A 24,494-nucleotide genomic window follows, 5' to 3' on the forward strand; every position below is an offset into this window, starting at 1 on the left:
TTTGTCGGTTTTTCGTCCCGTAACGGAGCTCACCGTGAGTCTGAACGGGAAATGGACGCTGTCAAACTCCAACGGGTCGCTGCTGCTGCCTGCGGAGGTTCCCGGCTGCGTTCATTCAGCTCTGCAGCAGCAGGGATTCATCCTGGTAGGAAGAGAGAATGACTAAATATAAAGAGTAGTCATAAAATGTGAATTATGCCGGTTTATATATGCACGTGTCTGACTGCAGAGTGGTTTTAATGTGCAGTTTTCTGTCATTTTGGTGCAAGTTAGTCATGCAAATCTCAGCCAGACTGTTGCTGCAGCTAACAGGCATGACAGTTTTTCTCAGTCGCTTTGGTACATTTCTCGAATCTGCAAAAACAGTAAGTGCATTTCTCAAAACAATTTGTACAAATAGCCAAACACCATGGATCACCTGCAAAAGACAGCTACTTGCTCAAAATCCTTAGTTCATCTCTCAAAACTAAATATCTGTGTCAATGAACATGTCAGCGCCATCAGAATGACAAGTCCTTGTGTCAGTGTGTACGATAAGACAGTCAGATTGTTTAGTCATGTTGTCGGTATAACAGTGTACTCTGGAGGGATGTTCTGACTATGGCTAAAATTTTGATGACAATTATTGTAAACTGTGAGTTACACCTTAGTGTGTGTGGGAGGTTGATTGCAAGAGCCTGGACAAGATTCACATTTAGGCTTTTACTGTTTGTGCTGTAATTTGTTGACAGACCATGTCATTGTGATACAGAAAGGAAAAGACAGCACCGCACAGCACAAAGACAAAAAACAAAAGTAGAAATGTGAACATAGGAAAATCTCCTTAGGGAAAACTGTACATGCAGTGCTGTAGGAGTTACAGTGCAGTCTTCCTCTACACTTGCCAGTTGATGGATCATAAAATGCACCTTTGAGCTCTTTCAGAAAACTGGTTGATCATTGGTCGATCAATGTAATGCTACACACATTTCCCTTCATTAGAGGAAGTTAAGATTCACCTCGGAGCAGCTTACCAATTCAGGACCGATTTAGAAAAAAGTCTCATGGAAATATGCTCGACATGTTCTGACAACTTGTTCAAACATTTTACGTGTAAAGACTTATGCGATGAACTAAAGCCTAAATGTTGTGGGGGTGAGACTATTCAACTGAGACCCATTGTCATACATTTTGATCAACATGACATAAGGAACTGATAATGTAGGAAACAGCAAAGAATTGCACATAATCATTTGCATAATTGAGAGTAAGTTGGTTAAACTGGCTGCTGAGGAGTGATGCTGATGTGTTTTAATGTCTGTTTCAGTCTCGGTAAGTCTTTCGATGTGTAGAGGAAGCAGCAGCTGTGTTATTTAGTAATGTCGTGAATGTTTGACAGATTTTTATAAAAAGACAATTTAATTCTGAGGTTGACAAGCAAACTGCCAGTATCTAAACATCTTTTAAAAATTTTTTTAAAACAAGGAATTATTTCGGTCTTTAGGTCACAGAATAATTAATTTGAATGATTTTTAAAGAATTGACATAAATGGGCCAAACATACATCTAGATATTTATTAAGAGCCAGTTAGTTTGAAATGTTTCAAAAGCATAATCTCTCTTCTTTTGAGTTATATTTGATGAGATTTGACTTTATTTTATTTGCCCTTCCTTTGTGATAATTAAATATGGTGTTTTATTTTGTTTTTTTAAATTCATATATTCTTCTTTTTCTTAATATCTTTGAACGCAATCAGCTTTCAATTCTGTACATTCTTGGCCTTGCATAAAAAAAGAGCACACAGTGTTTATTCAACATAGTAGTTGTAAATAAAAACAAAAAAACAACCTGAAAACTAATTATTAGATGACAATCCATATCCAGCATGCAAAATTGAAAGCAAACAGGTGAATTGAAAGGCAACTGGTTTGGAGCTACATGAGTGCAAAGAATGCTGGGAAGTTGACATTTATTTAGTTTGCATCTCCAAGTAGGGAATGGAAAAATGACTCAGTCTCATGAAGCTTGGCAGGGAAAAGTTGTAGCTGCAGCCTGAAGTGAAGTGTGACCACAAATCTGACAGACTGGTACCATCAGTGTCCAAAGAGGAGCTTATTTTTCTGCATATAGAACATTTTGGCACCCACCAGTGAGGCTTCAGCCAGCACCGAAGGAAACCAAACCCAAAATGCAAAGAAATGAGAATAAAAACAAAGAAAAAAATCTATTGCTAAACCATTTTTTTTTCATTGAGATATCAATTGCACAAGCATATTTGACCATTTTTGTTTATCAAAAGGTCCAAAATAACAGGAACATGCGTAGACTTCTGCCCAATAAGGTAACACAGACTGATTGCCTTTATTGTGTGTGGACTGATTATGCTTACTGTACATTCATTCTCCAAAGGCTCATTTAGAGTCAAGAAAAAGGCTACTTGTGAACAAAACTGAAGGTGTACTTAAAAAAATTTCAAAAATGAAATGATAAATGGACACAAATGAGAATTGGACTCAGTTTTGTTGCACTTTTTAGCCCATATCTTCAGCTTAATCTATCCAACCTGTTTGTTTTTAGCTTTACGTGAGCTCACACAGAGTTTAAATTTTAGAATTATTTATCAAACGAATGATCTTGTTCACAAAACTAAGAGCTAAGTGCAAAACTAAGTGCAAAACTAAGAGCCTTAGTTTTGCTGCAAACGTATTTTGTCCTGGGAAAGTAAAAGCTGCAATATGCTTCACCTAAAGCCCTCTTAACCTGGTAGGATTATTCATGCATGTGTTGCTTCTAAGTCCCGTGTTATTCCTGTGAATAATGAACTTGAGTATCTCATTAACGCTGACTGGAAGCGGAGACTTCTGCTTCCTGTTTACCACCTGTTAACTGTCTCCTCGCCTGGTAAATAAAACTCCACATATACAATATCTATTTAAACTTTATTTTAGCTGAGTGGGCTCCAAGGTGGCTCAGTGGTTAGCATGGTTGCCTCACAGCAAGAAGGTCGCCAGTTCACGTCCCAGTGAGGACACCCGGGATCTTTCTGCGTGGAGTCTCCATGTTCTCCCCGTGCAGCGTGGGTTCTCTCCGGGTTCTCCGGCTTCTTCCCACAAGGTCCAAAAACATGCTGAGGTTAATTGGTGATTCTAAATTGTCTGTAGGTGTGAATGTGAGTGTGCTTGGTTGTCTGTCTCTAAGTGTAGCCCTGTGATAGACTGGTGACCTTTATATTAGAAAAGTGCTAAAATTCTTTGGGGGGTGATCTGGAGATCTTAAACTTTTAGCGTCTCTTGTCATTAAAAATTGTCAGCTGCAGGCCGGAACCCATTTTCACACACCTTTTTATAGACATAAACTAACTAGAAATGAAATAAAATGTTGAAGTCCAGCTAAACTCTTTCCTCACTCGTCTTCCAGGACCCATATTTCAGGTTCAACGATTTGTCTTATCGGTGGATTTCACTTGACAACTGGACGTATACGACCACGTTTACTGTCCCTCCTCAGCTGAGGTCTGTATCGTGATGTTCATGATTTCTAAAAAGATTTTTCAGTGCCCTGTTTCTGACTCCTTTTGCCTGTTTTCTGCATTAACAGGGTCAAACGGAAGGTGCTGCTGGTCTTTGACGGCGTGGACACTGTGGCGTCCGTCTCTCTCAACGGGGTCACAGTCGGGAAGACGGACAACATGTTCCGTAGATACGTATGTTCAGCGTGAGCCGTTCAGGGTTTTCTTTCATGTCACGCTTTAAAATACCTTCGTGTTGTTGGTGTGTAGGACTTCTCGGTGAGCGACCTGCTGAAGGACGGAGATAATGTGCTGGAGGTTAATTTGCTGTCTCCGGTTGTTTACGCGTCTGAGCGGAGGAAAGCTCATTCGTCCTACAGAGTTCCTCCCGAGTGTCCTCCGGACGTCCAGAAGGGAGAATGTCACGTCAATTTCATCAGGAAAGTAAGTAGGTTATATCCTGCCATGTGTTACTGTTTGATTTTAACCTGATTTTATTAATATAGAAGTTGTTGCTGTATATTGTAGGACAATACAAAAGTAACCCCTGGTGTTTCTTATTTTCTATTTTGTCAGTAGTTAACTGATGTCCACTAATATAGCACTTCTGAGTTAACCAACCCACAGCACAAGACGGTGATGGGCTTGTTTGAAAAAGATAGATTGCTTTTTATTTGACTGACAGCTTTAAACCTATGAGGAGTTTTAGAGTTGGTATCCAGCTTGTGAATTATGCTAACTTTATCTAGCGTTTCATTTTCCCTTTAAATTGGGTTACAACAGAGTGCGACATCACATGCAGTCAGTTCAAGTTTCTACAGTTTGTGCTCTGACCAACATGTAGCTTTGATTTTATTTTTTTAAATACAACATGTTTTTAAACCAAACCGGGCAAGTGGTTAGGGTTCGTATTGTTGCCTCACAGCTAGAAGGTCGCCGGTTCGCGTCCCGGTGAGGACACCCGGGATCTTTCTGCATGGAGTTTGCATTTGCGGGTTCTCCGGCTTCCTCCCACAGTCCAGAAACATGTTGGGGTTAATTGGTGATTCTAAATTGTCCGTAGGTGTGAATGTGAGTGTGCTTGGTTGTCTGTCTCTAAGTGTAGCCCTGTGATAGACTGGTGACCTGTCCAGGTGAACCTGCCTTCACCCTGAGTCAGCTGGGATAGACTCCAGCCCCCCACGACCCTAAGCGGTGTATGGCTAATGGATGGATGGATGTTTTCAAACCTGCTGCAGGTTTTGGGTTTCAGAGGGTTAAACTGATGAAGCAGAGGGGAAGATGTTCTTTCAATCCAAAATTAGAAGGATCATCTCGACCTGATTGGAAAGTTAAATTAATAATCTGACATGTGGAAAATATTTTGATGCAGAATGTAGGAAAATTACAGCCAACAGATCATCATGTTGTGTGTAGATATTAGAATATAATATAGATAAAGATGGTAATTATTGTGGAAATCAGCTTTTAAGCAGGGGAGCTAGTTGATAAATTCATTTTCAAACAGCAGTTTTACCCATAAACTTTAATTCTTTTACCTTTTACCTTCATCTTGTCAGAACCACCTTGTTTTTCCTTTTTTTCTAAGGTTATCACATTGTGTAGTTTCCCTTTGTGTCGCCAAATCAGTCTGGACTGAAGGTGTTCTGTGGCCTCAAGCACTGATACTTTATGTTCTGACATCTTTCCATCAGAGCAACATTAAGGTTTTTTTTTTTAGCTCTTCTGTGTTGTTCTTCTTTGCTCCCCACATCCATGAATGAGCCTTGTTGTCGGTTTCACTGCTAACCACCGCATACCAGGACACACCGCAACACCTGCCACCTTGGAGTTGACACAATGATCTTGTCATCACAGTTTGTCAAAGACTCTCAGACCCTCCTGCTTCCCATTTTTCCTGTTTCTAGCGCTTCAACTTCAAGAACTGATTGTTCACATGCAGCCTGATATCTCCCACCTCTTGTCAGGCGCTAATGCAACAAGATAATCAATGTTCTCCACTTCACCTGTCAGTGGTTTTAATGTTGTGGCTGATCGGTGTAAACAAATGACATCGTTGTTGTGTTGTGGTGCAGGAACAGAGCTCCTTCAGTTGGGACTGGGGTCCTTCGTTCCCCACGATGGGTCTGTGGAAAGGAGTCCAGCTGGAGGCGTTTGATATTCTGCAGCTCGTCCAGGTTTCCTCCGTCCCTCTCTACGGTACGTCCCGTCTAATCTTCATCTTTTGGTCAAAACTACAAAATAAAAAAAAAGAAAAAAGAATGCCGTCAGGATAAACACAGATGCTTTCAGGCGTAAGCAGAATTTTAGAGAAAGCGCCTCTCGTCTGAAAGAAAGTGTTGCATTATTTATCTGTTGCGTAAGAGCAGTTGTGTAAGATGCAGCAGCTCGACAAACAGAGGCAGTTTATTTTTCTGGTCAGAGTTGCCTCGACTTTAGATTCTTGGAATTCAGTGTTTGGTCGGAGCTTCCTCAGGATGCAGAGATGGGAAAGCTCAAGTCAGTTTTGAGAATTAACTGCAGTAATTCCTGAAACCCGAGAGTGTGTTAATCTTGTGTACAAATAAACGTTTGCACACATTTTCTCCCACTTTGAAATCTGAAAAGCAAATAAGAGGCAGTCTTTTTTGCAGAATACATTCAAATATTCTTGCATCTTCTGGATTTTCTTTGCCCACTCATATAGTTTTATCCCCCCCTCTGTGTTTCCCTTTTTAGTTATTTATATTTAAATATATTTTGGGGGCTTTTTGCCTTTATTTAGAGCAGTAGAAAGACAGGAAAGGGGGGGAGAAGAATGGGAAGAGACCTGCAGCAAAGGGTTGTGAGTGGAAGTCGAATCTATGAACTATAGACCCTGTTTATGGGTCACCTGCTCAACTAGATGAGCTATCGGGGCGCCCTGTGTTTCCCTTTTTGTGTAATTTTATTTCTAATCTATACTCTGTTTGTCCAGACTCCAGCGTCTCTCAGTGGAAGCTGCAGGTTGAGCTTCATGTCGATGCAGTTCAGACAACAAATGGACGAGTGACGCTCTCGATACCCGAGCTGGGTACAGAGCAAACCTCCCAGATGCAGTTTCTTCAAGGAAAGACGAAGAACAGCTTCGTCCTAAACATCAACACGGTGCTTTGAAACAATCCTGTCAACTGTTGTGTGTGAAAAATGGCAGATTTTTAGATTTTGCAGACACTTAGAAAGGAATAAATAAGCAACATGGCGAATTAAAGTTTAATATATGTTGCTAAAGCTAAGCAAAGCTCTTACTTTCTTCATTTATTGTGATATTTATGATACTATTCCTTCTTTTTATCATAATAAAAATGTTCCAGAGCAGCCAGGTGAAGCTGTGGTGGCCCAGCGGACACGGTGACCAACACTTTTACCGCCTCGCTGTCAGAGGATTTCAGGATGGATTCTTAGTCCTCAATACAGAGTCTAAGGTCAGAGATCAACGCTTACATTCATATCATCAAAGCAAAGCAAGTTTATGTATCAAGCACGTTATAAAGCAACCTGAGATGATGAAAGAGCTGCACAAGTTATTTATGCTTCATTTTGAATTCAGCTCCAGCAGATTTTTGTATCTTTATGTGGTTGTTTTGCAGCTCTTTGTGGTTATTTGCAGCTTTTTGTGGTGTGTTTCTATATTGCAGCGTCTTAAATGTAATATTTTCTAGTTCCCTTCCTCCCCCGTGACAGTAAACTGAAAATCTTTGGGTTGTGGACAAAACAGGACGTTTGTCATCTTGTGCTTCCACAAGCAGCAACAACAATATGTGCATAAAACAGCAAGGCAGGATCAAAACAAAAACTCTAATTGTAAAACACAGTAGATTAAATATACAATACTAGTAAAGCAGGACAGAACAGGATAGTACAATTTATTTCTAAAATGAAATAAATATAAAAGATCCCTAAGAGCAACCAAAAGCCATTGAAAACAATATGAAACAATTAATGATTTTCGATTCATTAAATATTTAAACGTTACATTTTTATGCACATTTCCCAAATTCCAGTGTTGTTATTAGTTTCAGTTTCTAAAATAAAATGAGTATAAACCTAAAGCCATTTGATACTAAATTAAACAATGAATTTATTATATTAAATTACACACTTAATTGATAACTATTTTTTCAAACTACTTTATATATAATGTTAGTTATTTAATCATTAAAACAGTAATAATAATAGCATACATTACATATCTATGCACATTTCCCCAAACTAAAATGGATTGTCACTACTGAAGCTGAATTCATGAAGGTTGTCGTTTGCAGTTTTGTAATAAAAGTCAAACTCTGCGTCCTTTAAAGTCGTTACAGATGAGTTCAAGGTGAGCTGATGAAAGTTTCTGCTGCAGGTGTATTTCCGAGCGGTGGAACTGGTCCAGGAGCCGGTCGTCGGCTCTCCAGGGTTGAGCTTTTATTTCCGCATCAATGGGAAACCAATTTTCCTGAAAGGCTCCAACTGGATCCCGGCCCACTCCTTCCAGGACCGAGTCACGCCTGCTGTGTGAGTTCAGTCTGAAAGGCTGAGGGGAATACTGTTCGTTTACACCTTTGTTCCTCTTTGGCGTCTTTGCAGAGCAGGCATCTTCAATTTGCAAACACATTAACACTGAAACTACCCGCTCGCTGTTTGTCCTGCAGCTTGAGGAACTTGTTGCAGTCGGCGGTGGATGCCAACATGAATGGCCTCAGGGTCTGGGGAGGTGGAGTGTACGAGCAGGATCTGTTCTACGACATCTGCGATGAGTTGGGCATCATGGTAACTGCTGCAACCCTCTACTGGTCTAAAAACAATAGAACAGTTTTGTAATAGTTGTAAAGCAGGATGCCATCATTCGTATATAAGAAATTAAATAGTACAGAAACAACATCCTCTTTGCATCAGGAAGTGCTGAAGTGTATGGGTGCGGTCTATGAACTGGACAGAGTACAGGTTTTTGCATTCAAAGTGCAGCAGTTTTTCTGTTTTTCTTTTTTTTTTTACAGTACATGACAAGACTTTTTGATATGTTAGATCATTTTGCATCCAATTTTAAATATAATTCTGATACCTCAATCAGCCACAACATTAAGACCTGCTTATTGATGCATTGATTCACCTCATGCTGCAAAAAAAAACCCCAAAAAAACAAATCCTTTGAGTTGTGGGTTGCAGCGTGAGGCCTCTGTGGCATCAGGTTTGTTCTGACAAATCCCATGGATGCTTTTATTGGATCAGAATCTCGGGAGTTTGGATCTCGACTGGGCTCTTGGTCGTGTTCCTCACCAAGCCACTGTTCCTTACCAGTTTTTGTGTTGTGGTGGGGGTGGGTTTGGTCTGCAGTAATCTTTAGGTGGATCTTTATGTGTCAAAGTAACCCAGCAGAATATCGCATTTTAACATAACAATCGATTTTACTCACTTCTCCTGTCAGTGGTTTTGCTGCTGTTGCTGATCGGTTCATATATAACATGTAAATGGACTAAAACATGGTATGAGGTCATTACAGTGTTCTACATTTAATACAAATTAAGATGAATGTGGGTAAAACCTGTATGCTGCTGTCATAGCATGTGTTTTGATATCAAACTTTCACTTTGGATTTTATATATATATATTTACATACACATATTTTTTTATTTTATTTTAAGGTTTTTAGCATTAAAATTGTAAAAACTGAAATTGAATTCTGCAAAATACAGTTTTTTTAAAAAATATTTTAAATAAGTAAAGCACCATAAAAGAATGGTTGAATATATATATTTTTTAAAAAACAACGAGAAAAGTGGGAAAAAAAGAAAAAAGCATTACAAAATAGAAACCCAGCATCTTCCTGGAACAAACAGAAAATTCATATTTTAAAAAATGATGGTCATACAGTTAAAATACACCCAATCCATGTTCTGTTTTTTTTTTTCAGAAAGCAGTCCTGTTGCAGTCTGATTGTAAATTATTGTCATTGTGAGTTGTGCATACAGAAAAATTAGAAGTGCTGATCCTCTGTGGTGCATCGAAAATGCTAATTAATAAAACACAAAACGTTTGGTAATAAATGAGATCAATATAAAAATAGATAATATGAACACTAAATGTAAATCTGAGTGCAGAAATACAGCACTGTAAGTAACATTAGTAGATAAATATTGCACCAGAGTGTAGATTGTGGTAAGCAGCAACATGACTAAGTAGTAAATAACATTATTATGATTATATTGCACACGAATAAATAAAGTGTGGGATGAATTGCATGCATAGGAAACCTCCCAAAGATGAAAATGAACCATAAACAAAGTCTGCTTGACAAAGATCTGCAAAAGAGAACAGAATTACACACAAAATGCACCAAACTTAAGTGCAAAAAGCTCCTGCAAAGTATTGTTATTTAATCATAATGCAACGTTCTGCTGGGAAATCTTGGCTCCTGGCATTTATGTGGAACCGAGTTGAACCGAGCGCCACAGGCTCAAGGAGCACGACCAAGAGCCTGAGCTTCTCCCCAGACCAGAATCCAAGCAAACCTCATCTCCTTCACAGTGCAAACTACACGACCCAAAAGATCCGCCGCCAGCGTCCCGATGCCAGAATCAACAGGAAACCAATGAGTCACAGCTACACATTATTTAAGCAGGGGGTTTTAATGTTGTGGCTCATCGGTAGTTGTGTATTTTAGCTGACTGACATGAATTTTAACATCTGGAAGCTGCAGCTCCAACAGTGAAAATCCCCCTTGAGCACCACCGTTACATAAAATGTGTGAAAAATAACATTTGGGCGCCGATAGACTGTATTTATATATGCGGCGTTGATTGTGTAACACGGCTGTGACTCATGGGTGCATTGTGGAACAGATGGCTCCTCAAAGTGTTTGTGTCTCCAGGTTTGGCAGGACTTCATGTTTGCTTGTGCCATGTATCCCACCGAGGACGACTTCATACAGACGGTGAGAGAGGAGGTCGTCCAACAGGTGAGTTAACGCACAGGTGGGATTGTTGTTTTGTTTTCTGAAGGTGTAGTGTGTCGTGTGTGCACCGATGAGCTGGTTCAGAAAGCACAACGTACACATATAAGCAGGTTGAATCAATATTTCTACATAAAAGGCATTTTTAGAACCATTGTTTAACCCCGTTAACACACCAGCTGGGCCTTTTTACAGGCTGTAACTGGACTTTCAAAATAAAATGCTGGATTCTTCCATCTCAAATCGTTGGTGGCTTTTCTGTTTGACCATCTCTGATTTACTTCAAGCTTTTTTATCATAAACTATGGATACATAAAATGGTATCTATAAAGTTTTAGCCTGATATATATATATATATATATATATATATATATAGCCGAGATTCAATTTACTTTGAGCATTTTTTTTTTTGTACAATTACATTTTAGGCTATGTTTGATTATTAATATCTCAGAGACTATTACATACAAAAGCCTGTAATTTTCACTGTTATTTCTCATCATGTCATTGATTCAGAATCTCTAATATTGGACAAGTAGATCCAAGAGTCTCACATTATGGGCAAGTTGAAATACAAAAAAACGCTTGAAGCCATCATTAAAAGTCACATTTTTGAGCACAGATTACCATCAGCTACTGATATTTTCTTATATATGTGTAGCTGCATGTCACAGAAATACAAAACTAACATATAAATACTTTTAATATGAAATATACAGCCACAAAAATGAAAAAATGAAATTATTTTCATTGAACTTTACTAACTGATTGAGCTTGCACCACAAAAACAAAAATATTACAAGACAGCCTCATGCAAGTAACATTTTATCTTGGAAAGTATTATATATATTAAGCTAAAATGCCACAAATACCTTTATAAATATCCATCGTTTATGCTCTAAATCTCTTTTTAGCTAAATCAGAGGTGGTTGAGTACAAATTTTCCTAAAAACACCATAATATTAGTTGGAATGATCCTGCCACATTTTAAGATTTTTTTTTTTTTTACATGAAGTATGCTGACAGCCAGTTTCTGTCTTATTTTAACTGTCAGGTTCGCCGCCTAAAGTCCCACCCCTCTATCATAATTTGGAGCGGAAACAATGAAAACGAAGCAGCTCTGGCGACAGACTGGTTCAACATCCCGGCTGCCCAGAGGCCAACGTACCTGAAAGACTACGTGACGCTTTATGTGGACAACATACGGCAGATCGTGCAAGAGGTGAGAGTCCAAAGAGGATTTGTGGTTAAAAGGTTCCAGAGAACTCATTGTTCTTTTTATAATCGAGTAGAAACAAAAGTAAGATCTGACAGAGGATGAATCTCTGCTTCAGGAGGACCAGAGTCGCCCTTTCCTCATCTCCAGTCCGACAAACGGGGCTGAATCGGAGCAGGAGGGCTGGGTGGCGGCGAACCCTTATGATCCTCACTACGGAGACGTCCACTTCTACAGCTACACCCTCGACTGCTGGGACTGGAGGACGTTCCCTCGGACACGTTTCGCCTCTGAATATGGCTTCCAGTCCTGGCCGTCCTTCTCCACTCTGCACCTGGTAACTCAACGTTGCTATCTCACTTTTCATACTCGTTTATCCAGAAGATTTGAACTCAAAAACTGCCGTGCTTTCTAAAGGAGCTACTATTTCTCTCTTTTGAGCCAGTACACAGCTGAACAAACAGTTTTTTTTAACTTATCTTATCAGGGACCAAAGCTGTAACTGTGATCAGACATCTTTGACTAAATAGTTTTGAGAAACACATATTTAGGTCTCTAAACCCATTTTTAGTTGAGTTATTTCCTCAACTACCCCTACTGTGAATTCAATTAACAATTGTTTATCTTCAGGGTTGTTTTACTTATGTGAAAGTACTAATTATACCTCACTGTAAAAAGAAAAAAACTCTATTACAAGTAAAAGACCTGCATTTAATGTTGCTTAAATAACAGTATTATCAGAAAAACAGATTTAAAGTATTAAATGCAGAAAAAAGTCCCCTGTGAGTGTTATACTGTTATATATCATGACATTAGATTATTATCAATGATGCAATAATGTAAAAGCAGGACTGTACTGTTGTAATAGGTTCACATGGAGCTGTTTACAAGATTTTTTTCTGATTTATTGATGGTTTGGTTCAGAAAAAGCAAAAAATGTTAATAAGAGAAATTCTGTCACATTTATCCAGCGACGCCTTCAGAATGCTTGTTTTTTACAAACCTCAGAATTATTAAAAATAATTGAAAATCATTAAAATAATTAAAAGGAAACGGGCAAATCTTTACACACGTGAAGCAGGAAGTGAAAAATGACCCAAACAGTTAATCAATTAAATCTCTGCAAATCAGCTGATTGATTAAATGAGTAATTGTTTCGGCTGTACTTACATAAACTGCTGGTTGGTTAAGTTAATGACAAAACATCATGCATGGAGGCAAAACATAAAAAATCTGCAAAATTACTAATTACTGCAACAACAGCGACGCAAAGGAGAAAGTATAAAGTGCAATGAATAGAAAATAGTAGCTCAAAATTGCACTTGAGTACAGTAATGGAGTAAATGTACCTAATGGAGTAATAAAGCGGAAAAAAGAGAAGATTATTCGGTCATAAAATATTCCTTAAAATGGATAGAATTATTGCAAAAAGGCTCCATTTGGTCAGGAGATGTATGCTGAATGTGTCCATCAGACATCAGAGCTCAGTAGAATCGTATTAGTTTCCTGTCTGTCTGTGATGTAAAGTATTGCTTCTCTGGTTTTTGTTTCTCGCTGTAGGTTTCCGTTAAAGAAGACTGGAGCTACGACAGTAACTTCACGTCTCACCGTCAACACCACGAAGCAGGAAACCAGCAGATGTTGCTGCAGGCCGCGCTTCACTTCAACCTGCCGAACTCTACAGATCCTCTGAGAAGGTTTACAGACACTCTGTACATCACTCAGGTGAACTTTTACATATTTTACTCCTCCGTCACTCTGCTCTGTGAACATCAGTTACTTTCACCACAAGTCTGAAGTGAAAACAGTCGAGGTAGGATGTTGTTATGCAGGCGACACAGCAGTTTCATTGTTGAAGAGCTCAAACAGATTATTCATCATAGTTATTAGTTCTTTCCCTGCTAATAGGAGTCAAAATGTCTGGTTTTGTAAAAATTCTGAGCCTTGGTATCGATTTTAATTATCAAAACTGAGGATTTGACAGTAAAAACATAGATTGTGGGTGGACTTTAAGTTTTAAATCCATCACTTATTCCTGGGAGAAATTCAAAACATACACAATGCTTGAATTAGCAGCCTGAATCAAAAACAAGCTCTTTTCTGAGTCGAGTAGTTTGTAAAAGAGTTCTCACTCATTCAGCACAGCTCTTGTATCATTTTTGCACTTGTGATGGAGAGATTTTTAAAATGAAATGTCAAAACTGATGCAGCAGAAGGCATCTTTTTTTGTCCTATGCCCTTTTTCTTCCCCTCAATTTAACACTTTGCACACTTTGATGTGTAAAATGCTTTTATGTGCTGAAAGTTAGAGGAAAAGCTGCAAAAATCATGAATGAAATGAAATGTTATCAGATCACTTTAAAGGGGTTGTTTGACAGGTTTTATTATTTTCGGACACCCTGTTTCCACTTCTTATGCTAAACTAAGTTAACCTGGCTGCAGCTTCATATTTAACACGAGTCATTGCAAGAAGAGGAAGTAGCTTTGTTACCTAAAGCCAACAATTAGCATAAACAATTAAATGATTTTGTAGGCTTATACTGCTTAGTGCTTATTGCCAATTATTCTTCAATGTCCAGGTCATGCAGGCTCAGTGTGTGAAGACGCAGACGGAGTTTTATCGGCGGAGTCGGAGTGAAATCATCGGAGGTGAAGGTCAAACTATGGGCGCTCTGTACTGGCAGCTCAACGATATCTGGCAGGCGCCGTCCTGGTCGTCGATTGGTGAGTTTCTAAGCAGATTCTGTTTGGGACTTCGGTTTATATTTGAGATGTGGCCTCAAAAAAAGTGCGGGAATCTCATGCAAATGTAAAAATGACTGGAGATTGTGCAGAAAACCCATCCCACGTCATCCCCTCGTCATCTCTGTGTGTGTGCAGAGTTCGGTGGAAAGTGGAAAATGCTGCACTACTTTGCACAGAGCTTCTTCGCTCCCGTCCTGCCCGTCGGCTTTGAAGACGACGAAACGCTGCTCGTCTACGCCGTCTCAGACCTGAGTCATGACCTGAAGCTCAGGGCTGTGGTACGTTGACTAAAATAGAACCTGTATTTAATCAGACCACAATAGTATATGATGGAAATATGAATAAAACATGTCTATAATTAAAAAAGAGTTTGTTATAGTGGCATTAATTCATTAACTGTCATCAGTAAATCACTCTAATTCCTATTAACCTTTAACTGTTGGAGTTTGTAAAGCAGAATGTCATTAATTCCCAAAATAAAGTACAATATCTGTTTGGTTTAGCTGCTAATACATGACAGTTTGCTTTATCTTTTAAATAAGACTGATCACATGTTGATAATTTAATATTTTCTGATGGTAAAATATGAATTTTAAACCTGTACTTTGTCATCCAAACAAAAGATATCCATTATAAGGAGGAAAATAATGGTTAAAACCAAATTAAGCTCATGTGTTACTCTATTTTCAAAAATACAATAAAGGAACCTATGAAGCTGTAGTTTTTTTTAATTTGTATTAGGCTGTTTAAATGAGAAAAAGCACTAAAAATATTACTTTATGGTGGTGATTAGATCAGCTGAACTCTTTAAGTTAAACAATCCAAACATATTTACATGATATTGTTCTAATACGCCTGCAAAAATGTGATTATTTTATTGTTCTATTGTGGTTATTTTACTGAATTCTCTCTCTATATATATTTTATTTGAGTTATTTGTGCACTATGGTTATTTTACTGTTGTTCTTTCATGTATTTTGTGTTTTATTCTCGACTATGTTTGTGCAACAAGCACTTTGTTTTAGAAAGGTGCTAAACAAATAAGGTTAATATTATACTATTATTATTTTATCCTCGTGTCGCTCAGGTGACCGTGTACTCCTGGTCTGAGCTGGATCCGGTCTGCACCCGGACATCCGACCTGCTGACGGTACCTGAAGGCAGCGCCGTGCCCGTTTTCAAGCAGCCTGTCGCCGCCCTGCTGGCCGGATGTGGACGCTGCAGCCGCCCCACCTGCCTGCTGACCTTCCACCTGGAGGACGGCGGCGGACAACAGCAGGGTCCCACCAACCACCACTTTCTCTGCTCACCCAAAGACGCTCAGGGCCTGAAGACGCCCAACATCACCGTAAGTTTAATCTTTTATTTGTTTTACACAGATAAATATTTGATTATATGAGTGTATAAGAAGCACAAGGCATTTAAAGCCCATCTTAGGTGAAAATCAAGTTTTCTTTTACTTTGTTAAAACGTCTATGTGGTGTTTTGATACATTGGAATCATGAGTGAAATCATTTCCACCTTAAAACTGCAGTTTTCTGATGACAGCCGCAAAAATACGGATTCAGACTTTCACAGTTTCATCAATTACAAACCATAGACTGTATAAAAGATGGACGTAGGAACCGGCCTTGAAAAATGAAGCCAACCCAGAAGTGTCAAAAACCTGCAATATCACTACGTCCACTAGCTGCTGGTTCCAAAAAGCCCTGGCTCCCATAGAAATGAATTGGAAAAGAAGTGATCACAGATCACAAAATACTGCATTCCTACAGCTCAGGATTGTTTTCTTATTAGTTTTCATGGTCAAATCCAGAGAACAGGTGGCCAATCTGAAAATAAATCAATACTGAATTTTTAAAAAATCTTCAAAATGTTGCGGGGCAAGGGGCGTGGCTGGCTTGAATGACAGTCGGCAGCGACGATGTAGACGAAGCGAGCAGAAGGCGGTAAATGTGGGCGGGCAGAGAGGGCCCGCCTCTCAATCCATCTGACCAATCACTGCTCCTATGGCTCCGCCCCCCCTTTGATGATTTTTGCGTCACTGGCTCCAAAAATCCAAGATGTCAACCAGGAAGTAGCAAAACCCTGGCTTCATTTTCTCAGTGCAGAAACCAACGGGTGACGTCATGCTAGCTACGTCCATCTTTTATGCAGTCTATGTTACAAACCTAAAGAACCAGTTCAGTTAAGGAGCTTTTTGCATCATTATTCTTCTTCACAATCAGTTTTCGGTTCGAACATTCACGGTTGAATTCCTCCAATATTACAGAGCAACTAACCGTTGACCGACTTTCAGCACGTTTTATCCTGCATTGACATTGAAGGTTGTGTGAACATCAATATCTCAATAATTAATAAAGATAAAAGCCTGAAATTTTCTCTGTTATTTCTCACCATGTCATTGATTCAGAATCTGCAATATTGGACAAATAGATCAAACATTCTCTGATTAAAATAACAAAAAGTGCCATCCTTGAGCATGAATTAACAAAAAAAATTACAATGCAGAAGTCAAGTAGCGATATTTTATAAAGTATATGTAGCTATACAACACAATAATACAAAACAAAACACATATAATATGAAATATTTATTCACGAACATGAAAAAAATAACATATTTTAGTTTGTTTTTCAGAACTGATTGAGCAGGTGTGACAAATTGTACCACAAAAACAAAAACATTGATTGATAGTCTGATCCAACAGAGGTATTCAGTTTCAAAATGTTTCACTAAATATAACATAAAATATACTAAATATATAGTTTTGTTAAAATAGGAATGTTTTATTTTCTTTGGATGCCACCTATGTTCTCGTTCAAACAAATTTCAATGTGCAGAAAAAGGGTTGAAAGTGAGTCGACGGGCAAATTTTAAAAAGATTTTCCCAGAAAGTATTTGAAATATCAAGTCAAAAGTTCACACATATCTTTGTAAATATCCATATTTTATGCTACAAACAAATCAGAAATGATCGAGCAGAAATTGTTCTAAGAATCTGATCATGTGAGATGGAACGATTCTTGTTAATTTGCTGCTGATTGGTTTAGGTGATAAGTTTAAGGAGGATGATGTGTTAACTTATGTGCTGCATGAATAAAGTTATTGTTATTATTGTTCTTAGCGTTGTGGTTTGTGGTGTTTCCCTGCAGGCGAAGGTGCAGCAGGACGAGTCGGGCTTCACCGTCAGCCTCCACTCTGCCTCTGTGGCTCCTTTTGTTTGGCTCGACGTGGGAAACGTCGCCGGACGCTTCAGCTCCAACGGCTTCCTGATGGTTTCCAGAAACAGGACGGTCCGTTTTGATGCCTGGCGTCCTACCAGCGTCGCCGAACTCTCCGCATCCCTCACCGTCACGTCTTTAACGGATGTGTACTGACCTGAGGGCAGGTTAACCAGAGAGGTAACAGACGAGCTGAGCAGGTTCTCTTCTCTTATTGGCTGCTTCCAAAAGTGCCTTCAGTTTGAATGTATTTTATTGATGCTGATGCTTGGTGATGATTTTCCAAATGTTTGCACAATGATCAGAGCAGAAAAACCTGCAAAACAGCAACTGTTTGAACAAAAAAGTGATTTTTCCTGCTTCTGACAACTGTGTTCAATCACAAGAAGGACATTTTTAGCAATCAAAAAGTATTAATTCACACAAAAACCATGACAGGATGAAATTTGCGAGAACAAATACAGTTTTATTCAGGGTTTACAAGATGAACTGGACATTGTTACCCTGGTTCCAGACTTCGAAATCTCCCACATATTAGATTTATTACCTAACTGAATGTACAGATAATTATTTAATTAGGTGAAACTAACATTATTAGGCTCCATATTGATACTGAAGTTCATGAAAACCGTATCAAACTGATATTTTGCTGTTGCAGAGAGACTGTAAAACCTGGATGTGTTGTGTCACATCCGTTTATGTGCCAAAGTGTGTTTTGTATTTGTGCTTAAATTAAATCAACTTGTAAATCTTACTTTTGTAAATAAATATTTAAAAAGTTAACGTGTTTTTTAAAAATCTGTTTCAAAAAACAACTTATTGAGCCTCAGGAGGGGAAATTATGGTCCAGCTGCACAATAGAGATACAGACCTGATAAAAACTAAAAGGGAATTGAAGAATTAAGAATAGATCACTATTACTTATATATAATGTTTGCAGGAGCAGGTGAGTACACCAGTAGAGTGAATAAACAGTTTTATTCCATGCCAACTCACCGAGGGGCTCCCAGTTGAAGTCTTGGATTTTCTTGAAATAAATCCTGGAAAAACTTCTACATAAACCATGAAACCATACAAAATCCCACAGCTCCACTCCAATTACTTTTGTTTTTGAAAATAGTCCCTCTGTGTTACATTTCACAACTTCAGCGATTCTTTTAAAGCACCTTTAAAGCCTCACCAGCTGCTTATTTTTCACAGAATTTTTTTTATTTATTTTTTTACTGAATATCCAAGAAACCTCAAGAAAAACAAAAACTAAAATAAAAATCTATAATTTATCATCAAAACAAAAAATCTTTACATTTTCAAAAAATAATATCTCCACTAATATTCCCTCAATTCCAACCAATTTTTTTTGTTGTGAGTAGAAACTATTTAATTTTTTCATGTTAAAATGTCATTTGATGCTGCATCAAAAATGAAGTGGAGATATTAATTTTTTGAAAATTAACCTATGAATAAATCACCAATTAACCTCAACATGTTTCTGGACTGTGTGGGAGGAAGCCGGAGAACCCAGAGAGAACCCACGCTGCACGGGGAGAACATGCAAACTCCACGCAGAAAGATCCCGGGTGTCCACACCAGGATGCAAACCGGCGACCTTCTTGCTGCGAGGCGACGATGCTAACCACCGAGCCACCTTGCAGCCTGGTTTTTACGGATATTCAGTAAAAAAATAAATGAAATAAAATAAAAACAATCAGCCAAATGTGAAGAATAATTAAGTGAATAATAGTGGAAATATTAATTTGTGAAAATTAAAGATTTTTCATTTTGATGATAAGTTATAGATTTTCAATATTTGAATTGTTTAACAAAAATCAGCATACACTATTTACATGTTTACAAGTTCCAGCTTTTTCTTAAGGTTTCTGGGATATTCAGTGAAAAAAATCCAAATCCTGTGAAACATAAGCAGCTGATGAGGCTTTAAAGATGCTTTAGAAGAATCGCTGAAGTTGTGAAATGTAAAGCAGAGGACCTATTTTCAAAAATTCACAACTCAAAAAATATTTGGAGTAGAGTTGTGGGATTTTATAACATTCTATGGTTTATGTAGAAGCTTTAGCATGATTTTTTCCCCTCCAAAAAACACATGACATGAACTTGGAAAAGTTCTAAAATCTGAATTTTTGCTGCCTTTGCTTTGCTCTTTAACCTGCATTGACCATGAGCTGCCAGCAGGGGGCGACAGGAGCCTTTAAACGCCTCAACTCACATGTTTGTGTTTTTGTTTTTTTAATTTCCAGCTGTTTCATAGTTGAATAAACGGAGGCGCAGCTGTAAAATGAGCCGCGCGTCCTGCATGTTCCGTCCATTTAACCGCACAAACACACGCATCCTCCATGAAGTGTGCGCAGTGACAAAGTGAAGCTTCAATGGAAAAGCGCTGAAACTGAATACACGCGGTCGGTCACCTCCATTTTTTTTCTCTTTGCCTTCCTGTCTGATCTTTGAACCTCCTGATAGATGATCAGATCAGTAGAACCTCGAAACAGTTAAACCCAAACTGAGGAGGGAAAAAAAAAAAAAATCTGCGCTATTTAAACGGACCGCCGCGTGTTTGTGCGCTCACACTGTGCCATGGATGAGACGCTGCGCTGCGCACAAACCGCACGGATATCTTGATTTGTGTTTTTGGGAGGAAATGCTTTGAGAAGAGCAGAAGCAGAAGGGGGAGAAAAAAAAGAAGACTCACGTTTATTTACCAGAGGAAACTTTAAAAGCAGACATGTTTCACTTGAGATGTTTTATTGTTTTGGCTTTTCTTGCAACGTCCCACAGCATAAATGTGGTCGAGCGGGACGGACAGGACTTTTTGGAGAATATTTTACACTATTATGGGGAGAATAAATCTATCACAACAGAGAACCTGGACGATTTACTGCTGCTCATCTCAGCCAGGAGATCTGAGTTAGTAACTGTGGGAAATCCGCTGGAAAACCAAGAGGTTTGTACAGAAACTAGAACAATGTGCTGCTGTTTTTTCTGTTTAAACCCAATATTGATCAGTTGCAGAGTGCAGCATGTGGTTTTTATCCAAATTAGAACAATCTTCATCCATATAGTACTTTCATATACTTTTGGCATAGTTTAAAGCTTTTATTATTACTACACAATGTTAAAAAAAAAGTGTTTGTAATTAGTGGAAAATGAAAAAAGCTTCATACTTTATCAATGAAAACAAATCCTTGCAATATATCTGCTTGCATTTGATTGGAAATAAGTCAAATGATCAATCAGTAAGTCTCCAGATAACAAAACAATCAGATGTATTAATAATCTGACCTGTTTCCAACTAAATGCATCCAAAATAATGAACATTTTACGACATCGTTCTTTGTTTTTTTTCACCAGGTTTCTGCTTTTAAAATGTAATTCATGCATTGAAAGCTCGATAACACACACTATATGTTAGATGAAAGCATTCTGTCTTGAAATATGTTCAACTTTCAAGTATAGAACATAATTTCCTGCCTTCTGACTTCCTATTTATCACCATTTTTACTGTTTTATTGATCATTTAAAGTGTCTTGCAGTGCAACACGTAGTAAGTTTTTGCTTTTAGGTCTAATTCATACATTTAAAGGTTTAATAAAACACACTATGTCCGTCTTAAAATATATAAAAACTGCATACAACTGAATTTCCTGCACTTTTCTCTAATCTTTTCTACTTTGCTCTTCCGCATGTGTACACAAACTATTTACTAAGTGCTGTGATTTTTACTATTTCAACTTCCTATTGATCATTTACAGTGTCTTTCAAGTGACAACATGTAATTCTACTCAGTTTATAAGGGATTTCTATGAAAAATATCACTTTCCTGTTAGTTTTTCTCTTTTTAAGCTGTCTACATATACCTTTTAGACATTGCATAGTAGTGATAAATGCTTGAAACATTGCTTAGTAGCGATACATCTGACTGTCTTGTTATCTGTAGACTTGTCAATTAGTTATCTGACCTGTTTCTGACTAAATGCATGCTCATAAACAAGCGCTTTCTGACAATTTTCTCATTTTTCTCTAGTTTTAATACTCAGTTTTTGCTTTTAGTTGCATTTAAAGCTTCAGTGACGCGCATTATATTCTATATTAAAGCATTCTATCTCAAAATATATTTAACTTTCATGTACACAACTGAATTTGCTGTCTTTCGCCTTGTTTTTTTTCCCCTAATCTTTTCTACTTTGTTGCTGTTTCATACAGCGTCTTGTCGTGCATAACACAGTTCTACCCAGTTTAGACAGATTTTCATGGAAAATATCACTTCACTCTTTCATTGTACGCACCTTACATGCACTTTATTGACATTGTACAGTATTAATAAATGCTGGAAACATTGCTTAGCGCTAATAAATCTGACCTAATGCATGCTCAATAATGAACATTTTATGACAGCTTTCCTATTTTTCTTTAGTTTTAGTGCTCAGTTTTTGCTTTTATATGTAATTTAAGCATTTAAAGGTTCAATAAAACACATTATATGTTAGATGAAAGCATTCTGTCTTGAAGTATGCTAAATTTTAATGTATGAAAATATATTTTTTCTGTCTTTAGCTTGTTTTTTTTCTGTGCTTTCTTCTATTCTTTTCTACTTTGTTGCTGTTTTACCCTCTAGCAATGAGAATAATAGAGCTTTATTTATATAGCTGATTTTGCACAAACAGATGTGCGTCAGAACAGATGTGAGCAAATAACTGAGTTAATAACTCAGCAGAGAGAACATTAAAGGCAACTAAAGTGTTTAAGAGATGTCTAAAGTGGATTTCTGCCCCTCAGTGTCCCTCGGCAGAGCAGATCTTGTCCCACTTTGGCCTCGGTAACGTCAGTCAGCTGACTGTGGGACATCTGGGGACTATCTGCCCCGCCGTGTTGACCCAGGTGCTGCTGCCCTCCTGCCCCTACACCGCCCCCACGGCCGTCCTGCCTGTCGACTACTCTGGTACGTTGCTTCACTTCCCAACTCTGGTTTATTTGTCAAGACCCCCGCAACTCAAATAATTCGCGGATCACGGGGGTTTGTTGCCTTGATTCGGATCCGGCAGCGCTTTCATCCGCAGTGACACAAAGGCCGGAGATTTTTTAGACGATCCTGTGGACGACGGATGCACTTTATGTGCTCGTAGTCTCTGAAAAAAAACAAGAAAATGTGGAGTGTCATAGAATGCATACAATGCACAAAAACTGACCATCAATGTTTACTTCCTCTTCGAGCTCTTTTCTGTTACAGACAGAAAAAAACCCCATAAGATTGAAACAATCCACTCTTCTTAGATTGTTGCATGTTATTTGTGTGACTTGTTGTGCTGCACATAATAAGCCCTATCTAAATAAAGGTTTATTACTCTTATTCTTATTTCCAGGCGGATGAAACAGCAACCAAGTAGAAAAGATTGGAGAAAAATTCAGTTGTATACATGAAAACGTGTGATATTTCAAGGTAGAATACTTTTCTCTAACATATAGTGTGTATATTTGAATCCTAAAAGCAAAAACTGTGCAATGAAACTGAAGAAAATAGGAAAAATATCATTAAGTGCTCATTCATTGGCATGCACTTTATCAGAAATTTGTCAAATTATTAATAAAAACAAAATCCTGACACTTAATAATAAATAACTTAATTAGATCATTTTTAAATACAGAAATCTGGTGCTTTTCAGGACTTTTTAAGTTTGGAAATTACACCAGCTTTATGTTTATTATGAAACAGCCTCCTTTTATCTTATTTGATTTATGATGATCTCAGCGTAAGACTAGTTTGCATCAGTTTAACACTAAAGAGACGTGACAGAGATAACAAAGTCCTAAAGCACATGCTGTATTATTACACAGCACAACAACAGCATTACCTTCCTGTGAACTCGGCCTCTGCTCTCCAACCACGTGCGAGTCAATAAAACATGACTCGTGATAATAAATATTTTGGTATTAACCTTCTTTATTGTCCCTGAATCCCTGTCCAGCTCATTTATGTCAATGAGAGCAGATGAAAATAGCAGAAGCACATCTGTATAAGCAAAACATCCTCCAAAGTGATCTTACATCTGATTCTCTGAGACAAAAACTGAAACATTTCAACTTCTATGAGAGGTCTGTTTATTCCAGACAGGTGTATTTGATAAACTGTCAACTGAGCGAAGTTTTTGGGCCGATTTCAAACATTTTTGTCCCATTTTAAGCTCAACAAGACGGAAAGAAAAGGCCCCAGGTTTAAAAATAATCCAACTATCTTTACATTCTGATCCAAACACTGACTAAAACACTAACTACTCATTCATTGTTACCTACTTTACATCTTTTTTATAGACTCTAGAGTAGTGATGTATCATGCTGAGCAGTTATTCACTGGTCTCTTCCTGATTACATCACCGTTATCTATTGTTTATGTGTCCCCTCGAGCAAAGCGAAGCATCTCACTGAGCAGCTCCTCGTTATCTTCACAGTCATTTCCAGCAGTGTTTCAACCGACATACGCAAATCAGACAGCACTAAATATCCCATAGAGTACAGTTAGATCAATTACTAAGAAATGTTAGGAATATGGCACAAAACTGAGTGACTGTGCAAGAAAGACACTAGTGGGGGAGGCCACCAAGACAGCTATGACTCCTTTGAAGGAGCTTTAATGGCTGATATGGGAGAAGATGCTAATTCGTGAAACAACTGTTGTCTGTTCGTCACCAGGCAAAGTTTTGTGGGAGAGTGAAAAAGAGAAAGACAGTGTTGAAAAAAATCTCATATTTGAAGTCTCTGAAGTCAACTGGAAGAAGGTTCTTTTGAGCTTTTTGACCACCAAATGAGATGCTGTCATCTGCAGATACCGAGCACTGAACATCCTCACAAACACACCATCCCCA

General features: G+C 38.1%; 2 protein-coding genes across 2 annotated transcripts in view; both read left to right on the forward strand.

The window, feature by feature from the left end:
* Positions 1–10: 10 nt before the first annotated feature.
* manba (mannosidase, beta A, lysosomal) lies at positions 11–18,408 on the forward strand (the record flags this gene model as incomplete). The annotated part of the gene is made up of 17 exons (XM_008300891.1): positions 11–145; positions 3,398–3,492; positions 3,578–3,683; positions 3,759–3,932; positions 5,564–5,687; positions 6,445–6,614; positions 6,821–6,931; positions 7,855–8,006; positions 8,144–8,261; positions 10,360–10,446; positions 11,495–11,662; positions 11,775–11,993; positions 13,217–13,381; positions 14,236–14,380; positions 14,537–14,679; positions 15,489–15,749; positions 17,557–18,408. Coding segments are annotated over 17 exons (2,598 nt in total), but the record flags the coding sequence as incomplete, so codon positions are not given.
* Positions 18,409–20,306: 1,898 nt separating this feature from the next.
* The window catches only part of slc39a8 (solute carrier family 39 member 8), a 21,035-nt gene continuing 16,847 nt past the window's right edge, over positions 20,307–24,494 (forward strand). Inside the window, exons 1-2 of the mRNA XM_008300884.1 lie at positions 20,307–20,581; positions 22,414–22,576. Of these exons, the coding sequence (XP_008299106.1) occupies positions 20,363–20,581; positions 22,414–22,576 (382 nt within the window). The 5' untranslated portion in view covers positions 20,307–20,362. The remainder of the gene's footprint in view (positions 20,582–22,413; positions 22,577–24,494) is intronic.

The sequence above is a fragment of the Stegastes partitus genome, unplaced genomic scaffold (assembly GCF_000690725.1).
Source record: "Stegastes partitus isolate 25-593 unplaced genomic scaffold, Stegastes_partitus-1.0.2 Scaffold1604, whole genome shotgun sequence".
In the NCBI taxonomy this organism is placed as follows: Eukaryota; Metazoa; Chordata; class Actinopteri; family Pomacentridae; genus Stegastes; species Stegastes partitus.